Raw genomic sequence first — 19,045 nt, forward strand, 5'->3', positions numbered from 1 at the left:
ATTGATGTCCTTTGCAGTTGGCTGGTTTGATCACATTTGCAGCCAGCTGTTCTGTTCTCTTTCAATCAGCTCGCAGCTCTGGAGCCAAACCCCAGTCCGCCCGCAGCGGATTGCTCTCCTGCAGTGAGTGCCCTAGCAGATGTTACACCGAATTAGCTCCCAACTTAGCAGGGAGTCGGCGCTCTTGCTGTAATCAAGCTGCGTAGGTGTGTGTTTTCCACCAGACAGCCTGGCTCGGCGACCGCGTTGTTCTCCAACCACCTGATCTCAGCTACTAGCCAGCGTTTTATCCAACAGTGAGACATGTCTGCCAGGAGTCTGAGTCAGGCAGCTCTATGGGCATCCATTTCTGGGCCTGGAGGGTTGATCATTTAACATCCTTTCCTTTTTATGCCTGTCTCACTTTGAAAAAGGTTCGTCCTTGTTTTTACATACTTCACAATCATTCCGATTTTTCTCTTCTGCCTGCAAATGAAAAGCTTCCTTTTGTGCAGAGCTGCTCTATCTTTAGCTAATGTTTGCCTCCCTCTATAAATCTCCCTTCTTTACATTTTTGCTCATCAAAGCATTTAAACTACTGCTTGGCACAGTTATTCTGTTCCTGTAATCTTTCTTTTGTTTTTAGAGCATAGGGCTGATGCCAAAAAAAATATATAAAAGGACACATATCTTTTAGCAGTGATGCATGGGTATGCTTGATGCACACATTTAAACATACATCTCTGTGTTTCCTTTCCCTCAATATCAATTAAGAATCGTTGTGGCCAACGATTGATAAGCAGAAAAAAATAACTTTTAACTTTAACCTGGCTGTTACATATATGTGCAAGTATCTATCAAAAGAGTTCCAGATTAGGCAGTGGAGATTCAGACTCTCCTGCTTGCTTTTCCAGCTGCCCTCATCTGTAGACATCACCCTTTGTATTCAATATTGAAAGAATTTTGTTCTACTATATTCCCCGTCTGACCTGATTGGTTACCGAAGCCTGTAGCTACTTGTCAGCACAGCTCACACATCCACCGTTCTGCACCAGTAGCATCTGACAGCACCCCATTTTGCCTCTTTCCCCTGCCTCCCCTCGAACCTCTATTCCTCCTGACTTTTTGCTACTAGCCAGACGTTTGTGTTTGTTGTCTATATTCTCCTGCTGCCCCTCAGCCAACTGTTTGGATGACAGATGGCAGGTTGATACACCAAAACTCTTCTTTGTGGCTTTGCACTGAGTATAAATGCCAATCTGCTGTTGAGGCGAATGGTGGACAAGGATTGGAATAAAAAAAACAAAAAAAAAACAAGATAAACCCAATTAGTGACACTAAACACTTTGACAGACAAATCAGACCTGTTCAGGTCAAGTGAGCAATTACTCCCCTGACAAACTTATCTGCTGAGACTTCGCTTTGCTAAAGTATTTGCTCATTTTGACCAAGTGCTCATCAGAGCTTTGGAATTAATGGACATTCTATTTCACAAAGCTTTCATGCATGAGTAATTTTCAATTTGTTGACTTGCTTGAATCTGTAGTGCATCTTTTTTATATGGAGCGTAGGGCAATTACCATTTTGTGTGTATAAAGCTCTTGTCTCAATAGTATTTTTTTGTCTTTATTGTTGGAGTCGTTGCCTGTTTTTTATGTTAAATGGCTCGACAGTAAAAACTGCTGTTGCTTTTTACAACCAATTTCTTTTTGCATTTAATTTTGCAATTGTTATTACTTGCCCTCAAAATGTGTCATTAAGAAAAAAGGTTGCTGCTTACATCTCTAAAAGCATATTCCAGCATAGACCAATCTATCTAAGATATTTATAAACACAAAGCAGAATTAAAAAGTTAGTTCCTTCATGTTTTGCCATGCATGAAGAGTGGGGCGTGTATAAACTACAGGTGAATGTTCTGCTCATCCCTGGCTGCCCTTTCCCTTCAATTTTTCTTTTTCCAAACAAAAATTATCAACAGCAGAGGCGAGTTCTGTTTTTTTTTTTTTTTTTTTTATATATCTAAGATTGTTTTGAACAAACAACATTATTACTGCTGATTACTGCTGCCTTGAAATAGCAATCGTAAGTGCAAGCAGTTGCCATATATTCAATTGAATTCATGTATGTGAGCAGTGATTTCCTAAAGAGAATATAGATCAACCTTGCAGCCAATTCATGTTAAAGATGAGCTATTTTCAAGCATAAATCTCCTGTTAGTGACTTGATTAAATTAGTTATGTACTTAAAATACTCAGCAGCTTTACATTTAAGTAATAAAAAATCTAATGTTTTGTTGTAGCAGTTTTCTCAATAGACTAGATTTGACATTCCAAAAAAAAAAAAAAGGAAAAAAACAATCCACTGGACTTTTGTTTCCAAAGTTTGAAGACGTTTCCCTCGCATCCAGGAAGCTTTTTCAATTCAAAGTGTCAGAATAAGCGTTAGAGTTTGAGCCTCTATATAGTGGACCAAAAACGTTTGCATTGGCTTAGAAAACATGCAAATTGAACCAAACGAGGGAGTTCCCCATTTGGAATTGGAATTTGAGTTCCTTGTTAGCCTGTAATACCCGATAACTGTCTATGTCTCTGAAAGAGGGTTGTTAGAGGGAATTGGTGGCCTGGCTGAAACAGGTGACACCACAAAAACACCTCGCCTTGGAAACACAAATCCAGTGGATTATTTTTTTATTTTTATTTTTTTACGTTTTCTTGAATGACTATGACCTGGATGACTAAGAATCTTCACCAACATTTAATGTGACATTATAAAAAGTCATCTTTTTTAAACTGATTTTTTTGATAGGATTATGGTACATTTACTCTACCCAAGCTTGTTGAACTGTTTTTAAAAACATGGATTTTTAAGTTAACCAAAAGATTTATGGTGCTTGTAATAGAGGATTTCTTTTTTATGTTTAAATTTAAAAAACACTGTCTGAGATTTAGAGATATCCAATTGGCCTTTTGGTGACTTCTACCAGATTCGTTTTGCTTCATATTTTCCAATATAGATTTTAATGAATATTCATCTTTATCTTGACTGTTTGAATTTAAACTGCTAAAAGAAAGAATCTTCTCATCACCAATTTAACCTTTTTTTTTCAATCGCATATTATATCTTAGTCACTTGGACATGTAAACATGTTCATAAAGAATCACAGATTTGTAAATACAAAGGAACCAGTTGTTTTGACTCTTAACACAAAATGTAGCCATTGCCAGAGACTTATTTGTAATCTAACAAGTGTTTGACCTGTTTTTGATGAGTGTTTGTTTAGAGGGTGATATTAGGAAGTTATTGGTCTGCCCCTCTTTGACTGTTACATCAAACCAAAATGGCCTGTAAACACTGGCCAAGATAGTATTTAGAGTAACAGAGAATACTCAACATTAGGCCTCCCCCTGCAATAAAGACTTTTGCCTTGAAAAAAAGAAAAGTTTGTTACTGGAAGTTATGTCAGCACATTAAACTTTGGTCATTTGGTTTAAGTTCCTTGTTGCATGTTTCTGTGAAATAAGCAGCACAAAGAGATTGTTATTTACCCTATGAAGATTAACAAGACTGCACATGTACTGCTACGTGCTGAAGCAGTGCCTAACAAAGAGCAGGAGCTGCTTAGTTTGACGGATTCTGAAGCCAAGGCGCTACATTAATTCATCTTATCTCGAACATTTAGTAGAGTATAGTCTGGTGTGGCACATTCAGCTATCTATTAAAAGTTCCCAATGGCATACAGCCTATATGGGACCTAATGTCTCAGACTATATTATATCCCACTCTGGCTATCAGATTGACTTCTCTTAACAGCTTGCAGAAGCAAAGCGTGCTGCCCAGACAAACCCTTAATCCATTACTCCTCCAGATACTCCTGAGCTCTTATTCATAACTGGGTTTCTATCGAACCTCAGCAGAACACTGTCTGTCTCCATCTTACTCTGTGCTGATAGGACTGGATCTAATGCAGATATAAATTCCTAAGCAGCTGTTGTGCACCTAATCTATATGGTAGATAAACAGCCAACCAGGTGTTCAGTAAAAAAAGAAACTCTGCTAGCTATACTAAGACGGACGAAAAGGCACTGCTTTTAATTTTGCACCTGCAAGTTGCACTCACATTTCCTTTCCTTCTCAGTGTAAAGCAGTCTGACACGGTAAAAAATCATGAACCAGCCCTGTATGTGTATTGTTGGTATTCATATTTTAGTGGCATTTTAAACAGATGTTAGTCGGGTGAAAACTAAGACTTCTGGAGAACTAAAACACAGAGTGGGAATAATTGAGAGTCAGTCCATAAAGAGTTTATATTTGTGATTATATTTAAATATAATCTGACTAAACAAACATTTATCTGTACTGTAGGGTCCACATATTCTGTAAATAGTATAGTCTTTCTCTTTATGAGTAGATGTGTGTGCTTTCAGGTCATGTTATTCTTTTATATTTGCTCACTTTTATTTTTAATTTTTTAAGGAAAATGCAATCCATTAATCATTATGACTTTAATTGAACATTTTGAACAACAATTTAACAATAAAAGGCTGCACTTTATTCACCACACAGCAAGGCTGCCACATAATTAGGGTCATGTCATACGAGTGCTAGACCTTTCACATGCTATTAATTCACACAGGTTTAGGTCTTCTGAAAAAACATAGCAATGAATAGTCCAATAGTCCATTAGTAGTCTGATGCAACACCATAGAAGCAGTTAAATGCATTTCGAGCAGTGAAATGTTATTCTTAAATTATCTGTACATTCATGTTCTATATTTGCGTTATCACTCTGGATCTCAGGAGGCTCGTGGCTATCTTCAGTAGTCAGTTGGTGAGAGGCAAGGCTACACACCTTAAAGGGTGCTAGTCTGTCACAGGGCAACACAGGGACACAACAATAAACAGACACATTGAGACCTAGGGGTTATTCAGAGGAGCTGCTGATCTTTTAATATACAGTATGTATAAGAAAGTAAAAAGCTGAGGTCAAAGAATAGTAATGCGCACTATCATGATATAACAGAACATTTTATATTTCATTTCATTTGTTTTTCTCATTTTTGATCTATACTAACCCAATGTGGCTTTATTGAGAAATTCAACACCCCGTTACAGTCAAGTGATATTCTATGGTTCTGGGACATAAGATAATCTCCAAAATATAGGTGCTGCCTGGTCATTCTGGTACAAATGCAACACCATTTGGAACTCTACTTCTGCACTGAAAGGGAAAATATGAAAAATTAGATGGTTACAACATTTCATTTTAATGTTTTACACCACATTAAACTGACATGGAGCCTGTTTGTACATAGATTTACTAGTTACGAGAAAATAAACCCATCATAGTTAAAACTGTAAAAAGTTAAAGAAAACCCTTGTTACATAAGAGAAAAAAATAGAGATCCTTAAATGATTCAGAATATGTTTAAATTTTACTTATTTTAAAAGTTTATAGGAACAATGAACAGTCAGATTAGGTTAGTTTCAAAACTTATCAAACTGTCCTACTTTGATGGAAAGGCTATTTTGATATAGCAGTACTGAGCATGTCTACAACAGATGAGGAATAATATTGGAAGTTTTTCTTTTCACTATTTTTTTTTTATTTTATTAAAAGTGTCTTTTGCACTAGAGTCTCAATGGCCAAGGTAACTGCAAGAGACTTTTCAAGTCAGGTTTTCCTTTAATTGAGATAATTTTTTTATAAATATAATAATTATGCTTATATAATTTGATGTAAATGATAAATGCTACTAATAAGCATTTATCAATCAGATTTATGTCTTTAATTTGAAATAACCAAATACTTTTTGGTAATACCTTTTTGTTTTTTGGATTTGTTGCGTGTCCTATATCCACACATGGTGGGTGGCCCACCCCAGCCTTTGTTTCTCTTTTTTCTTTTTCCATGTCTGATCTCATTTTAGCTGTGGTAAGCAAAGAGGAGAAAGAGATGTCAGCAGGGAGTTAAAAAAGAGCAGTAAACATACATTGGCCCTCTGGGGCATACAGGTGTGCCATGTTAGATCCAGCTCCTACAAAAAATCAACAGACATGAAACAGTAGTGTATAACAGCAGGGGGTCTGAATAGCGTCTTTTATAGTGTGCTATAGATCTTTCTTCTGTTCAAAGTTGAAGGCTAAGAAAAAATTGCCTTTTGGTGAGTTTATTTCAATTCATATCTTAATTTTATTGTGAAAGGCTTTCAAAAGGGGTGCACACTTGGATTAGTTGACAGACAAAGGATATTAAAAAGCAGTAATAGTTCTGAATAGATATTTGCCGTTTAGAATAAAATACCTTATTTTATTTTGTACTGGTTCTTTGTGGGGGAAACTAACATTACATGACTTATTATCTCTTGCTATTGCATTTTCCATTCTGATAATACCATGAATTAATAACAGAATAAAGCTCAAATAATAAAGGTTCTGTAAATAGATTTCAGCTGGAGCAAGGGAGGTTGCATTAGTCACTTTCTGTACCACTGCTCTTACCTAATCATTTCATTTTCACAAGTTGAATAACTTTTCTTTTATCTCTCCTGACTTTCCGAGATATTGTTTTCCTTAACTTTTCTGAAGAGTTTTGTTCCTAACAGGCACTTGTAGTTTCTTGAATTCCACAGTCTAGCACATCACCAGCAAAAGCATTTGAAATATTTAGAAGTTTAGAATTGAAACATAGAAGGTGAAGCCGCTAACAGGTTGCCAAACAAATAGAAGGGTGAGACAGATACCAACAAATAAAGAAATCTGTCAGTTAGAACTTACTGAAAAGCAACAATTCCTTCTGACCTCGGTTGAACACTCAATGAGAAAAATCCATTCAGCAGCACAGGATAGGGGTGTTGAAGGACATTCAAGGGCGCAGAATGCCGTGTGACGAGGATGGATGATGTTGGGGGGGTTGGGGGGAGGGGTGGGGGGGAGGCAAATATGGGAGAAAGGAGAGGATGAAGCCAGCAGGTCCTTGCTTTTAACGCTGCCTGTCACTTGCAGGGGTCGGCTTGGACAGTGTGTCAGACACGCTGATGTGGCTTCAAAAGAACAGGATTCATACGTCAGGTGCTCTTTTATTGCCATTTATAAGAACTTGCTTTTTGAATAATAGGCAGTAAATTACACTTTGCAGCGCAGTTTAATACAATGCAATACAAGATGATAGGCAGCGTTATTATTCATCAATTCACACGCTCACAGCCTCCCACCGTTTGCAGTGACACTATTGTTCTCATAGTATGATATGAAGAGAGAAAAAGAAAATGCTCATATAAGAAGGAACTATGTTCCCTTCAGAAGATGCATCCTTTCGTTTTTTTCTGTAATTTCACATAATATCGAGCCACATGCTCTTAAAATTGTGCCTGAATGTTTGAAATGTGAGCGGAGCTTTTTAATTAAAATGTTCTGCAGTGTTTACAGAAATTTTTCATCCTTATCATCCTTACTGTATGCAGGCATTTTAACAGATTTAGAATTGACTTACATTCTAGGAAAGCATTAAAATAATGATTTTTTTTGGGTGGTATTTTTAGATTATCCTGCTCCATTTAGCAGTGTTGCTGATCAAACACTGGTTTGCAGCTCAGAACAATGGAAAACTCTGATTTTGAGCAGCATTGGTTCATATTTCATCTGGCAATGTAGGGCTTTATGTTACTTGGCAGTCATAAAGGATCTTATTTGAGAATTATGGAATACCTCAAGGCTCTTTTCAGGTTACATTTAATTCACATCTATTTGTGTCACTTCAGTCAGATTGTGAAATATTGGACGATCTCTTACTCGATGACCCTCAACTATCTATTTACAACAGTCCCTTAGATGCACTGAGTCAGAGTATCCATGTAATGAGTAAGTGGGGTCAGACTCTGAAATCATGCTAGAAAGTCAGAAATTGCAACTTTTTGTCCCTAAACTCCTAGATTAGATATTACTATCCAAATGATTTCATTATGGCTGAAAAACATAGAAATCAGACTAAAATGTTATGCACTAAATACATTTTTATTACTATATAGTCTTACCGTTATCTGAAATGTACTGCCAGAAAATGTTTATACTAATGCAAACACAGAACAAATGCTGCATGATTCACAATATACGACTGTTACTGTGTCTACTGGTTTCTGTAAAGTCATGCTAAAAACAGTTGGTTGCTTTAAATGGGGCAATACAGAATAATAGATATACAGCTATATATAAGAGATTTTTATACTATTCTTTCAACATATATCTTGCTTTCAGAGAATTTTTTTTATCTGCTTCTTTATTTTCCAGTGAAACACTGAATCACCCTCTGAATGGCACTAGACATTTAATCTTGACTTGCCTTTAAAGCTCTTTAATACCGTAGCACAAACCTTTCCCTTCCTTTCTACATGGTTGACAGGCTCTCTGTGCAGTTCTGCCCAGCACCCAAGCAGCCAATCATAAAGCAGAGGAAGGAATACACACACTTTCCCTGCACAGGAATGATCAGAATCAGTGTTTTTGTTTTTTAAGTGTTTTTTTTTCTGTTGAAGTCAGATTTTACGGACGAGATTAAATTTAAAGTCTTTGCCCACTTTAACATCGGACCAAGGATTTGACAACACTACAGAGCTGTAGAAAAGATTTAATCTGTCAGTACATCTGCTACATTTTCCTGGAATGCTTCTTTTTGACAATCCTCAGAAAGAAGTGTATTAAGCGCATCGGCTCTCATAGACCTACTGGCTTATTGTGTAATCTGTTCTTAGAGGGACCTGTGAAATGATTGTTCTCACTCATTAGTCTTGCAGTTGACCCTTTCATCTTCATCTTAGTGTCCCTGAAGACATGTGTAGCTTGTCTGTTGCTGCCTTTTCCCCCTCCAGAATATTAAACATGTGATTCTCTTATCAGCATGAAACTGAATAGAACATGGATGATGTCAATGGCAACAGGGAGGACATAAGTAAACAGTTGTGATTATTGCACTTGAATTTTTCAACATTTTTATCATTTGACTTTATTGGGATTTTATTTGATGGAGCAGCATTATAATGAAATAGAAAGAAGATCCAATCAATCACGGTCTGTACTGAAACTGCAATCTCGTTTTCAATGCAAATTGTAGTTGACAATAGAGATTGGTTGATTGATTGATTGAAAGAAAGAAAATCCTTTTTGTTATTCTTTTATTTTGTTATTTTACAAATAAAAATCTTAAAATTGTGGCATTGAATTAAATTTAGCCCCCTTAACTCTGATTTCCCTAAATAAATCGTAGTGTAATAAGTGGTACCTCAGAAATCTACTACTTGCTGAGAGTTGGAGCCCATTCACTCGTGATTTAAAACTAATAGTGCACATCAGTCTGCGCACCATCCCTTAGGTTGAAATAGTGGTTGCAGCTTCATGGTGACGGGGTGCTTTTCTTAATCAGAGGACAGCTGGTCAGAGTTGATAAGTAGATAGAAGGAACTAAATCCAGATCATACAGGAAGAATACTGTATCTGCTTAAAGCTGCAAAAGGGATTAAAATTGGCCAAAGAATCATTCCAGGAAGACATTTTTTTATGCCACCCAACAAGCTACAATATATTAGTATTCTATCTGACCTAGAGCTGTTCTATATAGAATATTTAACCAAATTACAAAATTACAGGGACATACCCAAAATGATCTGCTGCTTTCATTAAGGCAAAAGGCAGTTTAACAAGTATAACAAAGTACAGTACACAAAGAGTATTAATTAAAACAAATGTACTCTACTATATCATTTTCTTTCATTCCATCATGATATTGCATAAATTATTATGCTTTATGTCACTTATATCACATAAAATCTATTAAAAAAAACACATGTAAGCTTGTATTTGCAAGTTAATTTTATGGAAAAAGGTCCAGTTGTCAGGACAACATAAAACTTTTTTTAGTATGATATATAATCAGTGTTTGATGCACAGCAATCACATGCACTGAGATTCCCTCGCTTCAACTCTACGAACACACAGAAAGTAGGACGGCATCAAAAGCTGCAAACAGTGAAGAGCTCTTTACTTTGTTTTGTAATCTTCTTTGGCAAAAATAAACAGATGAAGAATTGAGCCCTGCGGTTGCATTTGTCGGGGGATTGAAGCACTTGAAGATGCACGCCGAGTCCTTATCACTGTTCGATTGAGAAAACATTCAGAGTGTGATTTTGGCACCTCGGTTCTAAATTTCTGGGACTGTGATACATAAAAATGGGAACGCTAACTGGAAGCAGATGTAATTAACTTTTTCTGACACTTTAAAAAGCAGCCATACAGGGTTTTTGTTTTCTGCAGTCCTAAGTGGGGGAAAAAAAGCAAATGTAGTAACCTGGCAGAAAGAAATTTCAGCTCTAAAATTGGATTAATCAAGGTCATTGAACTCAATTAGCCCCACAGATCCCACTTGTTTGGAGTAATCAGTCAGGGAGGCCAGGTGATACCAATTTCAAACCTTGAAAAAAAAAATCTTTACAAAGTTAACATAACCAATCCTCAGTAGGTAAGGAAAGTGATTTTTTTTAGGTTAGCAAAGTAATTAAGAAAGGTCAGTGAAAATAGAGACACTACAAACCTTTATGTTCTGAAACATATCCTGAAAAAGATATTCAAACCTGCCATAGCTTAGAGGTGTTACTCCCTGTTACTGAGAAGGAAACTCTGCTTCCAGCTTTGCTGGATCCTTATTGGGCCAAATTTAGACTAATGGTGTTTTCAGTCAGTTTTAGGACGTTGATATTCTAATGCAGAGATAAAAAAAAGATCAAGAAGTGTGATAACCACAGGCTCAGAATCCAATATGGCTGCTGTGCTTTTTTTAAAATATTTATAACTGCAACCCACAATTTTATTTTTTTTTTTTTACATCTTATCATTTTCTTAAAATCTACGGGTATCGAACAAAGCATGGACATATATTTCTTTTTTAAATACACTATTGTATACCTTAAAAATACATATAAAAAGGTTCACTCTGCACAAGATATGTGGTTTATTTTGCAATATAAGTTTTTTTTCTGCATAATGTATCTGCATCGAAACAAACTCTTATAAATGTGTTTTTACTTCTATATAAATCAAAAACATCCAGATTATTGAACCGGATGCTTCCACAGACATCATGACTTTTTCAGCTATTATCAGCGCTTTATTTTTCTTGCTTTTTGTTCCATTTATTCTTCTTTAATCTGTGAGTAGTTGGTAAGCCTATGCCACACTTTTCAGCTAACTTGACATTTCTATTTATTCTAACTGACTTTATATAGGTTTCATGACAGATTATCTTCTTTACAAACCTGGGATTAAAACCTTAGTCTCTCCTACTAACGTCAAAGACTTGAACTACACCACAGAAAGACAACAATTGTGCTGTCAAATATATTGAATATAATAGATTAATAAAAAATCAATGATTATCATCCCTATATTGAGATTTTTATCACCCTGTTTTTGAATTAGCAGCATGTGTTGCCAGTTTAACTTTATTGATTTTTACTTAAAGATGTAAAATAAAGGTTGCAAAGCATCCCTCATCCCAAGTAAAGGCGTTAACATGTGCTGGTGTGCAATAAGTTGCAAGCTTGTCACGCTGTGAGCTTGTCAGCTTCAAGGCAAGTGGCCTGCCGCTGTCATCCTCACACTCTTTTCTTCACACTCACCATGAATACTTGCTTATGCATATGCTCCCTCTCCTGTACTTCCTCTGCTCAGACTCTGGACGGTGACTCAGTTCTCACCCTGCTCTGCTCTCCTCCTCTTGTAGATCTCATCTGATGCCAAGACTGAAGGAGTCTCGCTCCCATGAATCACTGCTCAGCCCCAGTAGTGCTGTGGAAGCCCTGGACTTAAGCATGGAGGACGAGGTCATCATCAAACCTGTGCACAGCAGCATCCTCGGCCAGGACTACTGCTTCGAGGTGAGCCGCCACTCTTTTCTCCACATGAGACTTCAAAGGCTAAATATGTAGAATCATTTTTGAGAGTTGGACCTGCAAGGCTTTCATACTATTTTGGTCTTTAGAAAAGGTCTAAACCGCTGTTCTTATCTACTCAAAATCCATCTTCTAACAGATGCAAGTGAAAGAAAAAAACAACAACAAAAAACCCCCCCAAAAATATTTTTGTTTCATACATTTCATTTGATCAAATTCAGATAATGAAGTTTTTTTCTATCACTGATTAAAGCTAGCTGTAATGCATGCTTTAATACTTGAAATACCCTGTTAAAAAGAACATTAAATACATATTATTTTAATGTTGTTGTATTTCAATAACGTACCAATGCTGAAAGTAAGAAAACAACGATTCGTTTTAACATTTCGTAAGTTTAAGTCAATATCAAATCCAAACTTTATTTATATATCATTTAAGAACCAACAGGACCAAAGAAATTTACAAAAGCAGAAATTCAAGAACCATTAAATTATTAAAAACAACACAGAAAATTAAAGAGAAAACATTAAACCAAATAACACCAACATCATTTTCAGGTTTAAATGCAAGAGCAAAAAGATGAGACTTTAAAAATGATCAAAGTGGAATCCTGTCTGATGTTCTGGATCGGATACAGAGAAAGATGTTCATTTTATTAGCAATGACACTTTTTTATCTTATGACGTTTTATCACCTTAAATCAACAAATGTTTATGTACTTTGGAACTTTATGTGAAAGATTAACATAGGGAACATAATGAATAATTAGATGTGATGAGTAAAATCTGTAGAATACCATATAAATAGTGTGGTATGTATATAGAGATTACCCCATCCCTTTCATATTCCTAAATAAAAAAAATGCTGCTATATAGAAAGCAGCTAGGTGGTAATAAGAGGCTTCTGTGGTTCATTGAAATGGAATTAATGATGAATCAGGGTGAAGGCAGCATCACGTTGCTTTATGATGGACAGGGAAGGGTTCCTGGGAATGTGTCAGGGGTTTAATGGAGTGCAGGGATAATAAAAACATGTTAAAAGCTGCCAAAGTCCTAAGTCCTGACAAAGGTTCAGTTTCCAGATGTGATTCAATTTAATAGGATGGCTTGGATACAAAAAAAAAATTCATGTTAAAATCAAAGTACGGATCTAAATATAACTAAGATTTACAGACAGGTTTTGATAGAAACTAGTCAGCTCTTCTAACTAAGGTTAAGTTTAAAAACAGGAAGGGTTTAGTCTGTAAAAGGTTAAATTAGTTGTCAGAAAAAAGTTGTTCTTAAACAAACCATTTCCACATGGTATCTGAACACAAATACATGAGTTTGTGAATCAAAAATCCTAAGTGAAAAGAAGAAAAAACTAATTATAATGTTAAAAAGATCTTCAGTACAGAATTCTGTTTCATCGTTGTAACTTCTTTTCAAAAAACAGAAAATAAATGAATGTGCGATTATTAGCAGGCGTTTGGTATTTCTATAATAGATCCAGGAGAATTGAGAAATATCAGTTGATCTAATTATTACCTCGACTATAATTCTGTATCATTTTCTTCTCTAAAATGTCATCTAAAGAAAAAAATACACTCAAAAAATGAAAAGGTCAGACATCTTATTAAGTATGTGTTCATACTAAATTGAGCTCATCAACAAAAAGGAAACTTTCACCAGAAAGTATGTTATTGTGAATAAAAAAAAAAAATAACATCATTTAAAGTATTAGATTTAATTTTCTATTGCATTAATTATAGACCAGAGCTAACATGGGAAACTTCTGTTTTGTCCCCTCTTAATAGAAGGGAATTATTCCAAAATGTAAAAGTGAAATGGCCATAAATGGGTTTTTCATTGTTTCACTCCATTTCTAAACGCTCCAGTTTCCTGAAATAGTCCCTTAGGGATACTTTCACTAAATGCTGCTGCCTGCAAACAGTACACCTACTGTTTTGTCCACACATGCATAAAAGCATCAGAATAAATTCATTTTTCTCTCATTTCTCAAGATTTAACAAGTTTGACTTTTGGTTTTGAGAAAACTTTACTCGATTTTTTAGATTGGTAGATTGTTTTGGATCCCTCGTCTTCAGCTTTACTCATGATGACTCAACAGTCTCATCAGTGTTGTTTACTGTCTCAGCAGGCAACAGTAAAGCTCCAAAACCCACCCTATGATGCTGCTAATGAGCCCGGTTTGATACCCAACGGAGATAAGGGGGGGTAGTGATCTCTGTTAATCACAAACGCATTCATCTAAACAATGATACAGGCTAATAATATGTAAGTGTTATGCTTAAAGCTTGCCTTGCTGCTGCCGTTTCAAGTAGTTCTCGCTGTACTGTTGATGCCAAGAGGTAACCGTAGATTGTGTGGTTTTAATTAGTTTTCTTCTGATTTCTGGGTCAACCAAAGTTATGACTCTCTGTTTGTTTGTTTGTTTGTTTGTTAGTTATTTTTCTGAGCTCATTGTCAAACACTTTTACGTCCGAAATTTCTGTATATTAAAAAGCTCATCTGAATGAAATTACTCATGTAAAAAAAAAACTACTGTTAAAAAATACTGATACAGAACCTACTCAAAAAACTATGCATTTATGATGATGTTGATATAATTTATTGATAATTTTCCTATATAAAAGTGACAACCTCTTTCTCCATTACTTAATTCCAAAGCACACAAGATATGTGTGTGATTTTTAACTATTTGAATAAGTAAGAATGGTTCACATTCAAAGATAAAATTACCTTTAGCCATCAGCATCAAAGATGGAGGAGATCTAATACGCTTGTACTTTAAGACTCTGTCAGGAACAATTGCACTTTTTCTGTATTTGCTGACAGTTTTTTGGAAAGTTTGACGTCTGACTTATACGTTTTTTTGAAGCTTTCTTTCTTATTTTACTTTTTTTTTGCTCTGTTTGCTTCCCTAATTTAACTTGCAAGTGAAGACCATAAGTGAAATAAAGTTAAAGTATGAACAACCATCTCAGTTTAAGTATTAAACATTCAATATACCTTTTTCAGTGTTTCTTAAATTAATAAACAAAGGAAGGGCTAAGCTATCCAGAGAACAAATAAAACCTCTTTTTTTCTCATTCATCAGGAGAAAATCAAATTACTGCAGTTCTAAACAGCTATTCCAGTTGGATTTATATTTTACAGATATATTTAGATAAAAAAGCAATAAAAAATGTGCTGTATGCCAACAGAACTAAAAGAGAACTAAAGATGATCTACGATTAAGGATAGTGGTGAGCATTTATCTTCTACATATTTTAACTTCTTAAGAAGCAAACAGAATTATGTTAAGAATTATTTCTAACATAATTTAATAGATACTGTTGTAATATTATATTAAACATAGAAGAAACTTTTTTAAATGTCTGATTCATTTTGTCTTGTTCTAGATAATGAATCTAAACAAGCATATTTTTATTTCATTTGTTGAGAAATGTTTGCATTGCTAAAGTTATTACTGACAAATCATGAATGGGACTTACTGATATTACTTGTAAATTGTATTTTTCTAATGTATTTGCAAAAATGTTAACAAGGACATCCTTGCAAAGAGAAGATCCCAAACATTTGATATGACTCTGTGCATGACATTTTATCAGGCTCATTCACTGTTTTATTTTTTGTGGGGGGTTTTCCTGTTGATTGTATTTACAAAGAAACCAATATTATTAATCACATTTATGATCCTCATCATACTGTTGCTGTCGAGTAATACGTTTCCAACAGTTCTCTTAACAGTAGGCTACTTATTTCCATGTTTTTACAAATTTCCTGTCCAGTAAAAGAGAACAGAAATTAACAAAACTGTGACTTCTGAATCTCTAGACAGCCAGATCCACTCAGATAAAATTAGCTGTCTGATTTATTAAAGCCCGACAGTTCTTATATCTCTGTGTTTTTTACATAATAGCATTATTAGGTATTAGAGTCAGACGGCTTAACATCTTAAAAAGTTTCTTAGAAAATGTGCAAAGTAGATCTAGGCTAGACATTGAACACTGCTGTTTTTTAAAATGTTGATGCCGATGATTTTGACATTAGTGTAACCCCAAGATGTGCAAAAAAGTGACAAAAATGTGCACCAAATAAAACATTGACAGTTTACAGCAAATGGAGGGGGGCAGCAATGCATGCATTCCAAATGATCTCATGGCATGGCTGCTTAATGCAGTTATAAATGGGCCAATGCATGCATGTTTCAGCCAATGATGTTACAGGAAAGATTGTCTGGTCGATGCATTGGTCTATCTCTAATGTAAACAGATTAGGATCACAGCTATTCATTCTATAGTGGCTGTTTCCTAATTCTCATTTTGAAATCAAGGGTCTATCAGCCACAGCCATCCTCTTTCTTGATTATTATGACTGAAGCGTTTCCTAACTGCTGGGTCATTTTCTGTTCCAAGTCAACTACTTCTGTTTTTTCTTTTTCTTAACAAGATGATCTCTCTATCAGCAATGGAATATTTTTTATGTCCTTTTATAGTGAAATCTTAGGTGTCTTCCTTAATGGATAAGGTTCGATCATCATAAATTTGCTTTCCCTCTGTCTGTCTTTGCGATAGGTCACCACCTCCACAGGAAGCAAATGTTTTTCCTGCCGTTCAGCAGCCGAGAGAGACAAATGGATGGAGAATCTGAGGAGAGCCGTGCAGCCAAACAAGGTATGTAAATGCATGGGTTGTACCTGTGGCTGGGGAACTGTTGGGCAATAAGCACAAGTGAGCTCAAGCGTCCTAGTTACTAAACCCTGTCTTACAACACAGATAAAGACACATTACGGTGTCGACACTGGAGTAATTACTAACAACAGCATTTAGTCTTCGCAGCAAGGTTAGCGGTTCTTGCAGAGTACGACTCTAAAGTTTAGGATCCAGAGGTGGAATGGAGAAAAACTTTTCATTTTTGTGTGGCAAGAATGTCAAGGTAAGAGGATTGTCCCAATCAAGATGTTTCCACTTCTAAACCTCCCCTTCTTTAGATATCTGCTCAATAACTGGGTTTCTAAAACAGTTCTTTTGCTTGTCGATACTTGTGGAGCTACGATGTGGTTAATATTATTTGAAACTACTATGTGGACCATGATAATGGGCACTTATTGTTGAAATGTATAAAAAAAAAGCGTTCAAGTCATCGTTTATTGCAATTTATTGAGATTTATTGAGATCTTATGTTGATTGATCTGCTTTATATGAAGTGGTTTGACTATTACATTGGGCACCGACAAGATTCCCATGGTCTCTGAAAGACAAAAATAAAAGAAAGCCGTTAGCATCACCCATTCTCCACTATGGTTAACATTGAGCATGATGTTAAGTTCAAAGCTGTTTTTATTTGTACCTCCCTAACCATGAAGCTCACTTAAAAAGATAAAAAAGTATGCAGCCAGGCCGGTGGGTAAAAGAAGGCCTCTGTGTCTTCTCATATTTATGCCCCCTGCTAGTTGGTCACTTTTAATTCTAATCATCTTAAACGTAAAATATCAATAAAATATTAAGTTTGATTTATTTTAAAGAAAAGATATGTGTGTCCTCTTGTGGATATATGTATTAATTTTAAAGGCTGTACTTTCCCCCGATTTTTAAGCACATACTTTATGCTGCTGCTGCAAAAAAGGGCATTTTATAAGTTTTTACCAGGGGTTCTAATAAATGGGGACAGCACTGTTTATAATAACATTTATATTATAATATCTGTATAAATAAACATGCATATTTGAAACTGACATATTAACATAATTGTACACCCACCACTCAACTATTACTTCAGTCCTGCCAGGAGCTTCAGTAGTACAGTTTTATGAATGACACAAGATAGAAACAAATGTTCGTCCTTTCTGCATTTTAAAAATATTTTATCAACCTGCAAATGGCCAACAAAGTTGATCGATACAATTATAAAAGAAAGAGATTTCACAGCTAATAAAAAAAAAATGATTAAACCAAATTCCTGTGTCCTCGGCCTTATGCTGGAGTCTTTATTGCCAAGAATAAAACCTGTTAGAGCTGCAAAAGGCTGCTGAATTGGATGAAAGTATCGAACGCTAACCAACATTCAACTCGCTGAACAATGCGAAAAAATATAATTGTCTACATGCCTAAAAGACAGGCATCAAAGAACCCAAAAGATTGATGCACTTTTCATTGTATCTATTTGCTTTATATGCTATCTGAAAATGTTTAAAGGGAACACATCTGTTTTCCGCTGCTCTGTGAAGTCAGATTCAGACTCATAGATGAAGTCTAATTCAACCCAAGTTTGAACAGCCACATTCTGTTCATCTTTTGATTTCAGATGGTAAAATAACCTGATATTAGCACCTCCTGTGCAGCTGACTGACTGCGCACATGAAGCACTTAAGCATGCTTTGGAAGAATAAATGTGGTTTGGAAGTGATTGCTTTTCACCCCCAGTGTGTAGGAGGAATTGCCTCAAGGATTCAGGGGGGATTGACCCGCAGAGCAACCAAAAGGTGCTTACATTAATGGCTCTATTTAAAGGGAGAGGTCAAACAACTGAATCAAGATGCAAAAAAAAAGCTTCTATTAAATTTTCTCTTTAATAGAAGCTTTTTAATTCTTAAAAACAGCAAAGCCAAGTGGAACTATTGTTAATTCTCTTTTTAGAAAAGTTGAGGATATAAGTCCCATAATCAACTAATGCAAAATGAAAGATACAAATAAGTATTTTGTTTTCTTTAAGAAGTTAGCAAAAATGATCTAGAAACAAGTCACTATTTCTTAAATCAAGTGTATTTACCCTTAATTTGAGTAGGTTAATACGATGATCTGCCAATGGAATGAGTATTTTTACTCTTAAAATGAGATAATTAGATAGTATGCACTTAAAATCAGGACAATGTAATTGCTTTTTTCTTATTTTAAATGTAAATTGTCTTGTACCACTCGCAAAGTGTCTCACTTACCTCCTCAATTCAAGAATAAATGCACTTATATTTTAAGAAAAAAAAATACTTATTTAGATTTCAATTTTTTTCCAGTGCAATGAGACATGGACCCCTGCTACAGTCTAGTAAGCACCCAAACACTTTAGATTAAAAGATGTGAAGAGAAGCGGATGAGAAGAACTCATTTGCACTTACACAAGTAAGTGCTGTA

The 19,045-nt window shown here is 35.4% G+C and overlaps 1 protein-coding gene across 10 annotated transcripts in view; it reads left to right on the top strand.

Annotated features, from left to right (window-relative positions):
- The window catches only part of LOC119796473 (disabled homolog 2-interacting protein-like), a 212,698-nt gene that overhangs the window by 152,710 nt on the left and 40,943 nt on the right, over positions 1-19,045 (top strand). For all 10 annotated transcript variants that reach the window (XM_038305045.1, XM_038305044.1, XM_038305043.1 and 7 more), the window contains 2 exons: positions 11,744-11,897; positions 16,493-16,591. In XM_038305045.1, the coding sequence (XP_038160973.1) occupies positions 11,744-11,897; positions 16,493-16,591 (253 nt within the window). The remainder of the gene's footprint in view (positions 1-11,743; positions 11,898-16,492; positions 16,592-19,045) is intronic.

The sequence above is a fragment of the Cyprinodon tularosa genome, unplaced genomic scaffold (assembly GCF_016077235.1).
Source record: "Cyprinodon tularosa strain WSP-4 unplaced genomic scaffold, ASM1607723v1 ctg55, whole genome shotgun sequence".
NCBI classification, from domain to species: domain Eukaryota; kingdom Metazoa; phylum Chordata; class Actinopteri; order Cyprinodontiformes; family Cyprinodontidae; genus Cyprinodon; species Cyprinodon tularosa.